Source organism: Leptosomus discolor, chromosome 1 (genome assembly GCF_034619465.1).
Source record: "Leptosomus discolor isolate bLepDis1 chromosome 1, bLepDis1.hap2, whole genome shotgun sequence".
NCBI lineage: Eukaryota > Metazoa > Chordata > Aves > Leptosomiformes > Leptosomidae > Leptosomus > Leptosomus discolor.
Genome location: NC_141391.1, coordinates 18,043,570 through 18,060,170, shown reverse-complemented (window position 1 = coordinate 18,060,170; position 16,601 = coordinate 18,043,570). Strand labels below are relative to the sequence as shown.

At 37.9% G+C, this 16,601-nt stretch overlaps 1 protein-coding gene across 3 annotated transcripts in view; it reads right to left on the bottom strand.

The window, feature by feature from the left end:
- Positions 1 to 675: 675 nt before the first annotated feature.
- The window catches only part of CUL5 (cullin 5), a 32,715-nt gene continuing 16,789 nt past the window's right edge, over positions 676 to 16,601 (bottom strand). The window contains exons 8-19 of one of the 3 annotated variants that reach the window (XM_086476038.1): positions 16,278 to 16,371; positions 12,813 to 12,943; positions 11,939 to 12,046; positions 11,295 to 11,359; positions 9,001 to 9,133; positions 8,347 to 8,478; positions 7,574 to 7,697; positions 6,651 to 6,826; positions 6,371 to 6,532; positions 5,552 to 5,670; positions 4,129 to 4,252; positions 676 to 2,943 (exon numbers count right to left, since the gene is read on the bottom strand). In XM_086476038.1, coding sequence (XP_086332164.1) covers positions 2,749 to 2,943; positions 4,129 to 4,252; positions 5,552 to 5,670; positions 6,371 to 6,532; positions 6,651 to 6,826; positions 7,574 to 7,697; positions 8,347 to 8,478; positions 9,001 to 9,133; positions 11,295 to 11,359; positions 11,939 to 12,046; positions 12,813 to 12,943; positions 16,278 to 16,371 — 1,563 coding nt within the window. In that variant the 3' untranslated portion in view covers positions 676 to 2,748. Of the gene's footprint in view, positions 2,944 to 4,128; positions 4,253 to 5,551; positions 5,671 to 6,370; positions 6,533 to 6,650; positions 6,827 to 7,573; positions 7,698 to 8,346; positions 8,479 to 9,000; positions 9,134 to 11,294; positions 11,360 to 11,938; positions 12,047 to 12,812; positions 12,944 to 16,277; positions 16,372 to 16,601 lie in introns of those variants that run through there. The other 2 variants (XM_086476044.1, XM_086476051.1) reach the window with 2 other exon arrangements.

Genomic DNA, 16,601 nt, shown 5'->3' with positions numbered 1-16,601 from the left:
ATTCTTTTTTTCCCCCTCTTCTACACCAGATTCCATTCCATAGCTATTCACCGTGGCAGTGTGTGTGGCAACGTGTTTTTCAGATGCAGCACCTCTTTAAGCTAGGTCTTTGGACATATATATTCATAGCTAAAAATTGCAGCCTTAAAAGTGCGTTGTTGCCATATTGCAAGTGAAGAATAGTTCATTTTCGGTTAGATCTGAACTCTACCCTCCCCAAAATAACAGTTTACCCCAGGTATCTCCCTGTGCCCCAGGTGAGACTAGTTTTAAGTGCATATTGGTGAAAGTGACCTGATGAAGGACGCTAAACGTGATTCTGCATCTTTAACAAATTTGCTGGTGTCAGTCTCAGATTTAATAAAAAACCCGACATCCATTTCCGGTATATAGTTAAAGAAAAGTGACCATGTCATAGGCACATTACCAATTCTATTTCTGCATCCCAGGTGTTGAGAAATACATCGGTAACATTTACATTGTATTGTTTTATATTTACTAGTTGAGGGAACGTGTAGCTCCTTAGCTTTCAGCCGCCTGCTGCTTTCTGCATACACTCCAGCTTCCTGAACAGCTGTATCTGAGCTGCAGCCTCTTAAAACTTCTCTCTCAAATCTAAATCTAAGGCTTCAAAATCAGCATTAACCCCTTCGCAGTTCTGTCTGCGTGACAATTGTTCTCTGGTTAAGGGCTGGATTTTTTTATGTTGACAAGAGCATGCTCAGACTGCCATGTTTTCCCTCAATTATCCCAAGTGAGCATTTATTACTTCTAAATTACAAAGACTGAAAGTCTTGCAGCACAAGGTTTTTATTAGAATTTTGTTTTCTAATGTTCAAATAGTTTTACTAGCTAACTACACAGAGCATCACTTGCCTGTAATTCTGAACTGCAACACCACCGGGCCAACGTGAAAGATGCAATATTTTTAAAGAGCATTTACCTTCTTCGAGTATCAGTAACTGCATCTAACATAAGCTGCGGGATTTCAGTCAACTGGAATTGGCCAGGTCTCCATTCCTCTCAACCTCTTGTTCTCAAAATCCTCACGACCCCAAATTTCTTACTCAAACAGATGTCCAAGTACACACTGTTCTCAGGCAGTCACGTTGGCATTTACATTAGTATCAGAGCACGCAGCCTGTTTAAGGGTGCAAACAGCCATTCTGTAGAGTTTGCTTTTAAACCACTCTTACTGTATACGCTACTGCAACCATGTGAAAGCAAAACTCCTCTTACTTACTGGAAGGTTTTCCTTTTTGATTAAAGTTAATTGAATCCTCTTCCCCCCTTCAATCATCAAAAAAGACGAGATCTTCCGATGTTGTACTTGGTTAATTTAAAAACCCCCAACCTTACAGACTTGCAATTTAAAGAATAATATTCATATAGAACTGCGTAAAGCACAACTTACCTTTCGTCCCCAGACAGGCACTCTGCTCCAGTGATTCACGTTATCAGTCCAGTACATGCTGGGACATTTCAGAGTAGCAGAGAGGCAGGCAGTGCCAAACGACTACTTAAGATGATTGAAAACAGAAAAGGTAACATTAAAAAGTTTAAATTCCTGACGTGTATTTGGCACTCTCTCTGCATACACTAAACAAGGTATTTGTCCTTAGCTTTTTACCATTTTTGTTAGAATTGTATTTCCTACCCTGCCAGTTTCAACATAAAAAGCAGAGGGTGTTTTTCATACAAAGATGTTGACTTCTAAGCAACAAACCAGTCCAACTGGATTAACCTTCCACGTATATATAAAGTTACCAACAAGGAATTAGTACAGGGATCTTCAAGTATTATTTTCTTTCTGGGGGAGTTGTGCATCAATGACTCTTTAATGCATTCAGATATATGTAGTCATACTTAAATATTTGGAATACAAATATTAAATGTACAAGGAAATACACTTAATATTTCTGTTCAGTATAACAGACCCACCCATGAAAACTGCTTTTAGAGTGAAGTGTCATTCAAGAAAGCTTTACCTTCTCAAAAAGGATTGTAGCAAATCATTCATCCAAATAAGGTAACAAATAATGTATATCCACTTGTTTACAGCAAACAATTTAAAAACAATGATCTCTTGCTTAAGGAAAAATATCACCCATGACTTGGAATTACTTTTATGTCACTTATGTGTCAATTATTAAAATCCAGTTACTAGATTGAAGCACTGCTCTAGCCAACAGGTCTTAACTGTAACAAGTACATACCAGTTGTGATGCATGTGTTTGTGTCTCTCAAATGTTATTACATAAAAAGGATCAAAGGTGGACAGTACATTACTCTGTTGATCCAAAACATAAAAGTGAAAGTGCTACTTCTAGTCCTAATTGCATTTAAAAAACAAAACAAAAAAACCAAACCCAAAACAAATCTAATAGCAGTTCCTCAGTGCATGAATATTTGAATATTTTTTCCTTGTGCAAGTACTGGTCATCTAAAAACCCAAACCTGTATTCTTCCTGGTGGGCGTAAATCAAATCTACTTTAAAAAGTTCACAATGGGCTCTTCATGAATGCAAGTTTCCCACAAAACAGCATGCTGTTAAAAGTGTGCAACATGAAGGGAATGCCATCATGCTAGCTGAATGAGATTGGCAAAATATAGTCCTCTGTAAGGTAAGGCAGGGATTTTAATACGTAACAAAAGTCAAAATAAGTCCTTCTGCGGCACAAACTGTGGCAGCTGTCTGTCCAAGCACCCTTCCGTTCATGTTCTCAGCATCCTCCAGAGTCCTCAAATTATGCCATATATATGAAGGTGTTGATATCAGACTCATCTCTTCTGATATATTTGTGCTCTATAAGCCATTCAATTTGCTCTTTTATCATTTTCTTTTGTGGCAAGAACATGTTTTTCAGTATTTCTACCAGTTCAGTCTGAAGCTGGGCATTAGTAATTTTCTTCCGCATTTTCATTATTTGGATGATAGCCTCCTGGTGGGGGACAAGAGGAAAAAAAGAAATTAATTTTTTTTAAATGCCTGGGTGAAGCGACAAAGTGAACACAGCATTAATAGGGGGCTCCTGGTAAGGCAAGACAGCAGGGAAATCTCTATTTTTCCTTAAAAAATCAGATATATGCTCCATTTCTTAGCCTAAGTGGATGCCAAACTGCTTTTACAAAGAAGTTGAGAATGGAAAAGAATGCAGCACTGGCAAGATGCAAGAGATAAGACAAGTCCAGTCAAAGGAGAATCTGCAGCTTAATCTTATACCTAGACAGTGTGAATTACTCACTAAACCCTAATGTTCACTCACTCTCCGAGCAGAAGCCACCATTTGCAGGGGGCCTTGTGACATACCTTGTGAATACCTCATGAAATGCAAACTTAATGTCAAACTGGAACTCACAAGGAGTTCTCATTTCATAAATACAACCAGGCATTAATCCTGCTGAAAGTATGGCCAAGACGTTAAGTCAGGTGGTACAATTCACAACATGCATGGCCTGTAATCTAATCTGACTGACAGACCTGCAATTTGAAGGTAAGACAAAATTTTTGAGACTCCATTGTTGGTAATGGTCTCTGATGCCTGAAAAAAAATCAGGTTTTTTTAGAACTGTCAGCTCAAAAGATGGGACCTGAGTATCTGACTGAAGGAGAACCAACTAAAAAGCAGGAAGCTGCAGTCTGTAAGACCTAAGACGTACTTATAAACGCTCCGTCTAAAGAGAAGGCCTCTCAAAAAGTCATACTGCTATTACCAAAGCGTAGTCCCATCTCCAAGATTACTCCCTTCACCCAGAGCAGTCAAAGAAATCTCAAGATCAACAGTGCTGTTTGTTCAGGTTGGTGGCTCAAGTCAGTCAACTTCACCACCTGCTGCTGCCACCCACCACTACAGAGTTATGTTCCCCGCTTGCTTAGTATCTGCTTTGTCCTCTTCCAAAACAAGGACCTGGTAAGTCGAACAGGCGGCTGATAACCACAGGCACACAAACACGCACCCCAAATCCGGCATTCACAAAGGATCTGAGCCAAACAGCAAAAGTTAAGTTCCAATGGGATTCAGAAGCATCCATTTTGTACCTCAGCATCCAAATGCGGACAGCACGCAGTAGTGGCAACATAACAAAAGAAACAGAGGCACTTTACATTCCTCTGGCAGTTTACTTGCCTGTGTTCGTAATATTCTTAGCTGGACTATTCCTTCATTTTCCTCTTCCCGCATTCTCTCTGTAGTAAGTTGCAACCGACCGATCAAATTTATCTTGCCCCTTTTCTGAACTTTAGCGTTTTTTCTGAAAAAGTTGTAGTGTGTGAAAATAAGCAAAAAAGACATTTTCAATTAAGGAATTCCTGTTAAACTTAAACTACAGCAGCAAGGAGTACCATCACGTTATCAGGTATTTACAGGCTATTAGCACTGCAGCAGGGAGATAGCTGGCTGACACATCAAAACTCAGTGCCAACGTCTCTGCAAAATAAAACCCGAATATACTTGCAATACAAAAACATCCATCAGCTGAAACTGATAGTGTCCAAAGTTGAAAAGTTACCAGTACTATTTTAAAGAATAAAATTCCACAGAAATGTATTTCAGTTTAATGATGTAAAACTAGGGTTCTTTGGAGGAAGTTTTAACAACAAACTTCAGGAAATTGGACTACTTAATATTCCGTCAAAAGAACTGTCTACCTAGTAGAAAAAAAAAGGACAAAAATCAACTATTGTAACAAGGAAAGCTGATGGCAGTCTTCAGTGGTCACCCACAAACTTTCTGCACAGCCCACCTCTTCTGTCACACCCTCTCATCAGTTCCCAAAGCTCATGATCCTGATGACAGGACAAACGTCATGGCCCTGGGCAAGAAACTAAGCCCCAGGAAAGCAGATTCGTCACATCTCTGTCAACAGATGCCGATGTCCAGCTGCTACTGGGAATGAGGCCCAGAAGCTGAGGTTACTAGCATGGAGCCCATTCTAATCACTGTCATTCACAATAGAGAGAGGCAAGACCCGAAGTAAAACATGCTGAAGGCAGTATGTACCATTTAGCTATTCTCTCTTTATTCCATCTCATGCTCTGAAGGATTTCAAAGCACCAGTAAGGGAGCACTGCAGTCCTCACTGAAATAAAGACACTCCTCTCCATGAAAACCACACCAAAAAGCCCGGCTTTCGACAGCATGCCATATTATTAAGCAGTTTCACTCTGCTTTTGAAACTTTGTGTGTAATCATCAATACAGCACTACTGCTCTGCTTACGTGCCCTTCTTCCTACGTAAAATTTCACGGGTTTATTAGTAACAGGAAGACAGCAAAGCCTGCAATTTTGTACCTCATCCCTAGGTGTTTAAGAAATTTAATTTCACAAAACTCAGAACCACAGAAACATGTGTCTGAAGGGGATGCTGGAGGTCATCTAGTCCAACTGCCTACTTGAAGCACGACTCCTGCCAAAACTAAGTGAGGACAGGGCAGCAAAGCATGTGTCTAGCTGAATCTTGAAAACTTTCAAGGATGAAGGTTAACGTAAAGTGAATTCCTTTAGTTATAAAATAGTACATTGTTATTTTACTTTTCAAATGTTATCTTACATTAAACTGAACTCCTGGTTCACCGAGAAGAGGGTTCCTTCTGTAAAGTCTTTGGGTGAATTGACTTGAGGCTCATACAATAAAACCTGACGTTTCAGCTTTGGAAATGCTACAAGAGACTACAGAGAAAAGGGGGGGGGGGAAAGAATGAAAATAAAACACCAGACTTTCTAAATGGAAACAATTACTTTTCAAGAACATAGTTCACTGCTGTGCAGACTGTAGTAAGGGAACCATGTAGCCTTGTTTGGAGCTGCTACAGGGCAACACGAAGATACTAGAAAAGCCAGAGAGGGGACACAGTTTACCAGATCTGCTTCTGAAATGGGTTAGTGTAGTAAAATCATACGAAGAAGTAAAATGCATGAACTCATGGCTACAGAAGTGGTGTTAAGTTTGATTTATGTGATTTCTCTCTTTATTCTTGGGCTAAATAATTAAAAGTCTGACAGAGCAAACACTGAAGTTATTTTTAAGCAACGTATATTTATCAGATGCCACTGATTTCCTAGAATTAGACCAGTCCCGCTCCACAAACAACAGTCGTAACTGTGTGCTTTAGGCAGCATATGGTCAAAAAGATCTTGCTGTTTCCAAAAGCTTAAGTTAGATAATACCGGGTGGAGAGAATGTGTTAATGTAAAGGCTGTGTGTGCCCAGCGGTAGTGCAAGGATCCAGCATTACAACCCATTAATTAGCAAAAAAGGCGTTCACGTTTCAGTTTCAAAGTGTTATCTGACAGCGCTTTAAAAATACTAATCCAGTATTTCAGAGAACAAAAATGAAGAAGAAATCTGTTTCAAGAGAAAGGGAAATACCCATAAAGTCCTCCTAAGTTCTGCATCAGGGAGTTCAGTTGCCAGTTTAAGATTTTCAAAGCTGATCTTCTCTCGGGGTCTTTGGTTCCATGCAAACAGCACAGCCAGCTGAAATGTTGTTACCTCCAGGTCATACTGGCCAACCTCATTCTTAAATGTTATCTGTGAGGAGAACGACGATTTCACTTACAAATCTTTCTGGGTCACAAGCTTTTTTACTATTATAAACACACAGAAAGCACAGTCATTGAGACTGACAGGCGGAGAACTATACACTTACAATTCCATTGGACATGAGGTGGTGCCAGTGCAGTTTTCTACCACTGTGATTCTTTTTATAAAATTCTTCAACTTCTGGGATGAGATCTTCTAATTCCGTGGGCAGCGAGACAAACACTTTTTCGGAACTTCGGGACCAGGCACCAGCATTTAAAATTTTAATATTCACAGAGTCAGCTGTAAGACAGTATGGGTTTATACGAATCTCCAGATGCAACAGATAAGCAAAATACTTTTTTTTTCCTACTCTAAATACAATTATGGAGAACTGGATTTTCAGAAAGTAGCAGGGTGTCTACCTACTTCTACATTAAGGTACTTTATTTATGCACCACTGGCTTTCTGCCAGCAACACTGATTGAAATCTCTGGATTTTTGGCTTGCCTCTGCAGAGGTCCTTAAGCCCTGACGCAGCTTTATAGCTGATGCTTGTAAGCACTACTCAAGGGTTTTCAGCAGTGGTAGGTCCAAAGCTGGATGCTCCTCAGCCTCTCTCATCAGTGAAATTTTATCTCAGAAATGTGATTTAAGCTCTTCATAGCATGCATCCAGCTTTCCTGCTGGCAGATAAAGGAGCAGCACAGCATGAAGCACACATGAAGAATGACACAAAAGCAGGGGGTAGTTCAGGCAATCACCTGGTTGATTCCGATTCAAAGCCCCTGCTTGGAATTTATCTACAGGAGTAGAGAGTCTGTATCTACAAGACTGCTTGTAACGAAAACCCACAATAACTTACAGAATGATGTAGCTCCAGTGTCAACTGTAAGAGAAAGCAGAGCCTACAGACACCTCCAATCTAAGGGTAACAATGTCTTCAAGACTATATTCCACCTGCAGCTGATACAATTTTTAACCCAAGATTCAACAGAATTAGTTTTCACTCAGAGAAATGAAAAATAGCAAATCATTTGAAAACGATACCTGGTAAAGCAAGTTTATTATTTTTGTGCATTTCTTTGAAGGCCTGGTTCAAGTCTTCAGACACTTTGATATCCTGGAACATTCTAGCCAGCTTGTTTACATAGTCTGCTGGCATTCCTACCTCCTGTATAAACAAACAGAACACTAAACTGTGACACCGACAACTGTGAACAAAAAGCTTTATTTTTAAAATAATAAACTACAAAAAAAAGAACATTAAAGTACACAAGTATCATCACTTTACAGTAACAGTTAATCTGCAATGCAAAATAAAGGGGTTTTGCATGGATCATAAATGGGTACCCCTTAAGGGCATACAATGATTCTTTTAAAAAAAAAAAGCAAGTGCTGAGGAACATACGCATGCATTTAGGAATCAGTGAATTCTTAGATTTGAAGGAATGTTTAAGGCATGCAAATAATATTCTAACCTACGTAAAATTTCACAATTAGAACAGATGTCAAACTATTTACATACCTAAACAACAAGTACACTGAATTTTTCTCATTTGCGTATGGCATACAGAAGCCTTCAGATAATCACATGTGAAGTATTTTAAAATCTATCACTGCCACTATCAAGATCAACATTTCTTGTAGACAAGAGCTAAACTGCTTTACTTTCACAAAGTATTGCAATAAACTGGAAGTAGAAGATGTGGCCTGCAATTTAAGATAGAACTCACCTAAGCAAGAAGTTAATCTACGTTCAAGAGTGGGAATTAATATCACAAGCAAAAGGCACAACCAAAGAAAGATGTTTGACTACTTACTCTGAGCCATTCCACCATATTCTCCTCAATTTCACTATCAGCTGATATATCTAATATCAGGCGTCTTGTTAAGTGAGCTTTGTGATAACGCATGAACACGTCTTTATTCTGTACATATTTAAGTACCAAAAGCTGTCAAAAAAGTAGATTTTAATATTTATTTGCATCATCAGACAAGTCTTTGAATGCTTTGAAAGCACTGCAGACTATGAAGTAGAAAAAGGCCACGTGACGTTGCTTAAGAGTAACTGTGTTAATACTACCACAGGCATCAGCCATGAATCTTTCATAATACCATGTCTCCACTTTCTTCATTTGCCAACCATCAAGAACTCCTCTTAAATCAGAGAAGACATTGACACCAGTATGTAGAAGTCTCCTGTATTACTGCCTAGGCTAACAGTAGTTACTGTAATACATTACAGTCTGATATAGGCATTCATTTAGCACACTAATTTTGTGAACTGACAGAGACATGAAACGCTGCGTGATTTACAAGGTTTAAACGCACACACACTTGATGACATAATAAACTTCTCCCCATTATCACACCTTGCATAGCCATTTTTGAAGATTAAGGCTTCGACCACGCAAGACAATAAAACAAACAAATTCATTCTTCAGAATAATTGAGAAGTAGAAGCAAAAACATACCACTTCTTTGAGCTTTGCTTCAATTTCTTCAGAGGTTAGTTTTTTGCTTAGTGGTGTTTTTCTTAGCAACATATCACAGTAATTAGCAAGAAGCTCGGGGCATTTGGATTCAGGCTGTGTTTTCAATCCAACACTAAATAAAAGAAGAACAACATATCTTCAAACCATACAGAATCCTGCTATTCTGGAGCAGTCACACTGTAAACAAGACAGACCACTCTTTCCTGATCCCCTTGACAAGGATCCTGGTGCTGAATTCATATCCTTGTTAAACTAATGAAAAATTAGAGATAACTCCCTTTTCTTCTTGAAAGAATAAATACTACCCAACATTTTCAGGCAGCTTCTACAGCTTGATCATTCCATCTGCTTTTAATTTTAGAACTCTAACAATGAAGGATTATGTTGAAAATATAGTTTGAAACAACTAAATATTGCACGGCAATAGTAAAGAACTAACAAATGCTGCAATGAAATGTTTCACTCATCTTGTCAGTATATTCTAACAAAAGTCTCAAGAGCAGCCTCCTGCACCGCATTTCCCAGACTGCAGAACCTAACACATCTATCGCATAGTGACAGGGTAAAATTATGTTATAACAGGTATAAACAGCAGACTAACAGCTTGGAGATTAAAAGCAGATTGAACAAGAGGGATGCTACAGTAGACAGTTGTGTGGTTCCTCAAAGCACATGCAAGCACGAGGTTGGGTTCTGAGCCTGTGTCTAGACCAGTGAATAAAATAGTGCCTGGAGTCAGATGGCACCAACTTGCTAGTCCCAAGGGCTCAAAACAAAGGCAGAGAGTAAGACAGCAGGTACGAAGCTGTGGGGAAGCTCAGGAATCCAGCGTTCTTGCTGATTCTCTCACCCTCTCACTGACTACTGCAGACAGTGCTAAAACTCTTCAGACAATTTAATTCCTTTTTAATTCATGAAGCAGCTTGCAGGCTAGTGTCTTCTGTCCTCCTAAACACCATTTGGAGTAACAGCAGATCACTAGTCTTTTGGTTATTACAAGACAGAACCCTTATTTAATATATGTGTTCCCCGGCACTTCCAAACAGCAGTCTTCAAGATCCTGACAGCAATGAAAAACTATCAAATTCCACATTTTTAGGCTGAACTTAATGGCACAAGTTATGCAGGATGAAGTTTCATTTTACTTAAACCAGGCTGCATACGTAGACAACTTGAAAGAGCTTGGGAAGAAGAATGCTGAACAGAAGACCATCACCATCGTGGTGGTTTCTAAGAAATCACTAGGCAGGTTTAGCTTTAGGAGTGAACCACAGTTTGAATGAGGAATTGATTTGGATGCTTCCAGGGGAAATGAAAACATTAGCAGAGACCTAAAAAACTCCTCTACCTTGCCTACATCTATATGACTTATACAAAGCAGAGATCCAGTTTCTTCTGAAGGTGTTCCTCCAATAATGTAAAGCCAGCGAGGCTAATCCCTGTCCAGGCTTACCATTAGGCCAAAAATCAAACACAGAATAAGAACCAAAGTGCTGAACAAGTCTTTACACGCACCCACCCCTCAACAGCAGTAACTGGAAAGGGAAGCTGGCAGCCCAGCTACATTAGCTTTGCTTCTGTAGTAAACCAGACTACAAACTTTATATAAGCATTCCCAACCACCTAGATAGGCACAGATTCCTACTCAAGTGGCACACCACATGTTAAACGTTAACAAGCCACTAACTGACTGCTGCCTTCTCTTGGCTGAGTTAGAGTGGCTACTGTAAGCATGGTTTTTCTTCTCGAGTCCCACAGGCCTACTTAAGGTACTGGCAGTTGTTTAAACTAGCTTGGTTAAACCTGCACCGCAACAAAAAGGAACTAACCCAGACAGCTCACACTCACAGCTGGCAGAACAGGAGATGGTAAACAGCTTGTGGATGGTTACACCTTCATCAGCCACAGTTATTCCCATAAAGCTACTGCCTCAGTTTTCCCCAGGACTTCTACTGAAGTTGCGGCAGTTACGCAGCTCAGGTTTTTGGAATTAATAACCCAGGATGGTATTACTAAACTCAGCTAGCTACTTGACTCATTACCACAAAAAAATAGATCCTCAATTACTACAAATAAACTTGAGTTTAAACAGCCTGCTATCTGTTGATCCACTGCCGCATGAAGAGGCTGGCTGATAAGCAATCTGAAATTCCAGAATGCAAAGAACACAAAGCACTTTTAAACACACTGTTACTTTTTGAAGAGGTATTTTAAAAGAGTTCGATCTTTAACAATTTTAAAACTTTGATTCACACAAAGTTTATATGGCTTACCCCTTTTGCTTCAATGGCAATTCAAGTTTAAATATTGTAGCATCATTCACAACTGCTTTGTATGCCTGAAAAATAATTACAGATTATTAGTGTTTCACTCAATTTCTAACATATGAATCAAAGGTTTTCAGATTACTCGAACATGAAATTAATTTTTTTTATTAGCCCAAAGTTTGCAGATTTGATTTACAATATGAGAGTTCAAATCTGTTTCCCATTAAATGATGTTTTGAGCTTCCCTCTTTTTCATTAACATACTACTTTCCTTTAAGCAACAATTTAGGAAGGGATTGCATGGAGCAGGTTGCATACCTGAAGTCATCTGACTACACCCAAATATGCAGTAAATTCCAAACATAAATATATTGTCGAACCTGACATTAAAGTGCTCAACACAAAGATCATCTTCTGATGTGCTCTACAACATTACAAAGCTGAACACAAATGCAACTTTATGCATGACTACCACACAAATTAAAAGCTAATCAGTTGGTAGTAAGTTTCATCTATATTTTAGTCTGCCTATTTACTAGAGCAAGAGCAGCTTCTAGATTTAACAGTGAATGGGCACAAGGATTTCAGAGACATAATATGAATTACAACAATTCTGAAACCGAAAACAAATGATCAGCAGAAACACATACCTTATCTCTTGCAGTAAGAAATCTTGGATCATCTTGAAAAGCTTCTTTAACCAACTTACTAAATCGATTAAATAGTGTGAGCAATTGCTCTACGTATTTCTCAGAATCCTAAAGTTAAAGAGGCAAAAACTGAATATAAAAACGAGGCTCCACAGAATTCAGTGTGAGCTTACACGTAATTCCCTGATCTGTAATAATGTAGTATCCTCAAGCCTGCAAATGGTGAATGAGCATTTTATCTTTATTCTCTATACTGAAGAGCTCTACAGCATGTAAGCCTCAGCACAGACTTTCAGGATAGTATTTCCAATATACAAACGATTATATACACACAGAAAAAATATACAACTTTCAAATATTGTATAACCACCCCTAAAATTAAAAAAAAGTTTTCAAGGATCAATAAAAGGCACATCCCAATTGCTGCAGATACTCAGACCTCCTAGACTCACAGAAAAAGATGACAAAAAGCTGAAAAAGAACAGTGGGAAAAACACTAAATTTCCACACTGAAGAAATGACTCTTAGATTGAAATCAAATTTCAAATTTCATCAGGAAGTTAGAATTCTGGAAAAATTGACTACACCTTTTTAATTCAGATTACTAACACAATCCTACTGTATAAGTAACCCATGCACTTAATTTATAACGTTTTCTTGACTGCAAATTAGATTCACATCCTAAAGCTACAACTGAAAACGTAAGAAAAAACGTTATTCTAAAGACATTTAAAACTTTCAGCAGATCAAAATCTGATGTTTAAACATAAAATCTTCAAGATTACTTGCCATTCACATGTATGTCCCACAAATAGAAAGTATTTAACTTCTGCAAAGTTGTTTGTTAATCATTATTAAAACCGAATACACTTACAGTAGTAATAGTTTCAGCAGCTGCTACCATATCTGCAAGTCCAGCACTAACAATATGTTCTTCCAAATCCTTTAGCATAGGCTCTATGCCATTCGGAACTTTATCCATCAGTGAAAACATTAAATGCAACTCTGAAAGATACAAATACTGATAAAGCCACCAGTCAAAGACCTGCATAAAAACCAAATATACTGCGTTTCTGCTAGGGATATCTCAAGTGGAACGCTGAATATGTAAAGAACAGATAACCCAATTCATCCCTTAAAAGGAAAGATGTTTTGAATACGGTTCTAATTCTGGTCCCACAAGGAGACTCTTCTGAAGGCAAAAAGAGCTATTTATTGCAACATAATACTTGCTTGTGCATATAACATCACAAGCTTGAATAAAACCCCCTAAACTCAATGGCAATTTAGATTAAGTCCAGGTTCTTAGTATAACTGCCTTGAAGTCCCTGGCAAAAATGGGTGTCTCTCAGTCGGAAGCCTACAGGAGTTTATACAGGAAATCGTATGGATTCAAGCTTTTTTTTTTTTTTTTCAAATTAAAGCCAAACAGAACTGTCTTTGTGTATCTTCCAATACCATCTACAATATTTTGTTTTAATTAAAAGCACGCCAAATTCTAAAGTAAACCACAACTGACTAAGGTAAACAGCATTTTTCCCCTTTCTGTTTTCCCAAAGAGTTTATTTAGTTTTTCTGAAAGTTACCAGTTCAAAAGCTGTTAAGAACTGATATGGTTTATTTGTCTACTTTTTGTGAAGGTACTTCCACACTGTTAAAAAAAAAAAAAGATCTGAAACATCAATAACCATCTTGACAAAGCTGTCCACAAAGGAATAGCTGGATTAAGCCCACCAGATTGCTTTAGAGAAACCACAGAGATTTGAACTAAACACAGCAAAGGACTCTGCTGAATGAAGCAGAACAAACTGATCATGGACTCCAGTTCTTTTTTGATAGAAAAAAATTGATAGCTTCACTTAGCTCCTCAATGCTATATCTACTGTGAAATGTGACAAAAGCCAGAGGCCCTGCCTTTGTTTTCTCCTCCGCAATACTTCTGTCAGCAACATCGAGACCCTGTCACCGCTGAGGATGACCTGTGTGTTATCGATGTCTGTATCCCAACAACTGCTGCAGAACCAAATGGAAAAGCAATGCACAGAGAAGAAAAAAATTCCTTTTCGAACATAACAATGAAAATTAATAAAAACAACCTTCAATAAGAACTTGCAATGCTGCTAGATACAACTCACAATGGGCTAAGCAATGTGATTTCAGGAACCAGAAAAAAATGAAGTCAGAGATGTTCTTAGTGCAAGTTAGATGTACTGTAAGCGATGGCAGCACTGTTCTACATAGGGTAAATCCAAAAAGCTCGCTCAACTTTCACTGGATCTTTTCATCTGTACTTTAAAAAAGGGCGAGAGGGAGGAAAAGATAGTGGAAAAAAGGAAACAAGAAGATATGTTACAGGGTTCGACATCTGTTTCTGTAAACTAGGGATGGCACGAATAAGTCAAGAAAAAAAAATTCAGTGGTTTCTCCCAATAAATGGTGGCAAAGGAAGACTTCAGGTGCATCCCTAAAACTGTAGGAACCCAAAAACCCCAGATGCTTCCAAGACAGATTTCAAAGTTACAAAACCAAAAGGAACATTTCACTGGAATTTCTTTCAGCATACATTATGACACCGAAAGGTAAAGAAATCCATATGGTAGTCGTTGGGGCACTTAAGCCCTGTTTTCATTTTGTATTCATAAAAGCCAAGTGTACTTTTTATTTCTGTTATAAAGTACTTCAAGAATAAAATTTAGGCCTCCCACCCCCGATACTATAAGCAAACAAAAATGCACTAAGCCAGTTCTGAAGAGTGTTTGCAAGTTACAACATCTTTGATAGTTTTTAGTAGGGGAACATTATGGCCTCCTTTCTTTGCATGGCATGTAAATATTAAGTACTTAACGTAAGAGAGTATTTTACAGTAGTGCCCAGCTCATAACCAAAAAAACCAGTCCTTTTTTGTCAGATGCTGTTTAATAAGAAAACGTCATGAAATCCTTTGGGGCGAATACTATCAGAAAGACATGCGCATAAGTGAAGTACAGCAGAGGATACTGTCAAATCTATATATAGGTCCAGTCTTTAAATACATTTTTATTCATCTGCATCCTACATAATAACATTTTAAACAGCATAGGTAGGTCTAGGGGAAAAAAAAAAAAAAGAAAAAAAGAAAAAAAAAGATTTTAAAGAGATGGTTTAGTTCTTACATACTAAACGGAAGTATTTTGCAACCAAGCTGTATTGGGGGCAGACATAGTGACAAGGAAAGACAGGACTGTGTGAATACTTCAACAAGTTTCTAAAGAAAGATGCTTTGGATGTTATAGATGAACCTTTCTGAAGCTCTGCATTTAAATAAGCCTCCCGTATTCTCCCAAAGGCTGTAATGTACACTCGTAAGAAGTTTGGTGGCTTTCTAGATTTAGCTCTGGACTACTGCCAGAAATCATGCTGCTAGATGAACAGATCAGTATGACATAGTTTTGAGGTCAAATATTTTCTGAAATGCTAGCTTTAGAAGTATTTTCTACACTGTTCTAAGTCATAAAACAGGTTTCACATTTGCATAGAAGTGAAAACTTCACATAGACATTAGTAAATATTCCCAAGCTGCAGGATACCGAGACTTCAAAAAAAAATTAACCTGTGATTTCAGCTTTTATTTTTTTTCAATTTCCCTACTTGAATTATAACACTTTAATGACTTACCTAGTTTGGTTTATCATACAAGACCAACACAAGACTTCTGAATCACACTACCCCCAATTTATGGCAGAGTTGAAAAAACTTTTGAAAACTTTAAAACGGCATGCAGAGCTAACTTTTAATACTCAGTGACATACTGGCTATAAAACCAAATGAAAAATTTGCAGATATTTTGTTCATTGACCTATTGATCCTGCACCAATAATCAGAGTAAGAAAAATTTCTCCCTGCTTTTCAGAAAAACAGTTATGTAAAGAGATGCTTCACTTTTTTCCCAGAGGGAAGGGGGTAGATGGGGTTGGAATAGAAGGGGAGCATATCTGAACTATTAAAATAGAACAGAAGACATTTGCAACATTTATCAGAGTTGGTCAACATGAGGAAATTAAGTTGTAAGAAAAATAAAGAAAACACAACACAAAATATTCTTTTCTTTCAAGTAAGATGAGAGCGATCCAGTCATTCAAATTAGGGTATTGTACACACAAGTTTCAGAAGCGATATAAAAACATACTAACCAATGATGGTCATTTTTTGTGGGATAAAATTGTCCACGAGCAGTAATATTTTATCTACAAAACACTGCCACCATGTATTAAAAACAGTAATTTGATATATCTACAAACAAATCTATTTTTATGCAGTTGATGCTGAGTTCATCCTGCACTGTTTTTGAAGCTTCACTTACTTTCTGTTTCATTTCGTTTGATCATGCCTTGGCATTCAGCTAAAATAGTCTCTTTAAAAGATGTCACCAGGGCATTGACGCAGCACTCCATTAGCTGAAATATATTAAACACAGAATTAGCTCATTTAGCCATCTGAACACTGAAGTCTGATCTGTCTCAAGTTTGCCATGACACAAAATCTATCCTGTTCTCAACACCTATGCTCTATAAAATAATTAATTCATTCACCAATTCATTACAGTATGTATAGTTTGAATAAAATCTATACAGGAAACCGTATTTCTTCAAAATGTGTAATTTACTAAATGTGGTAAACTTTCTTC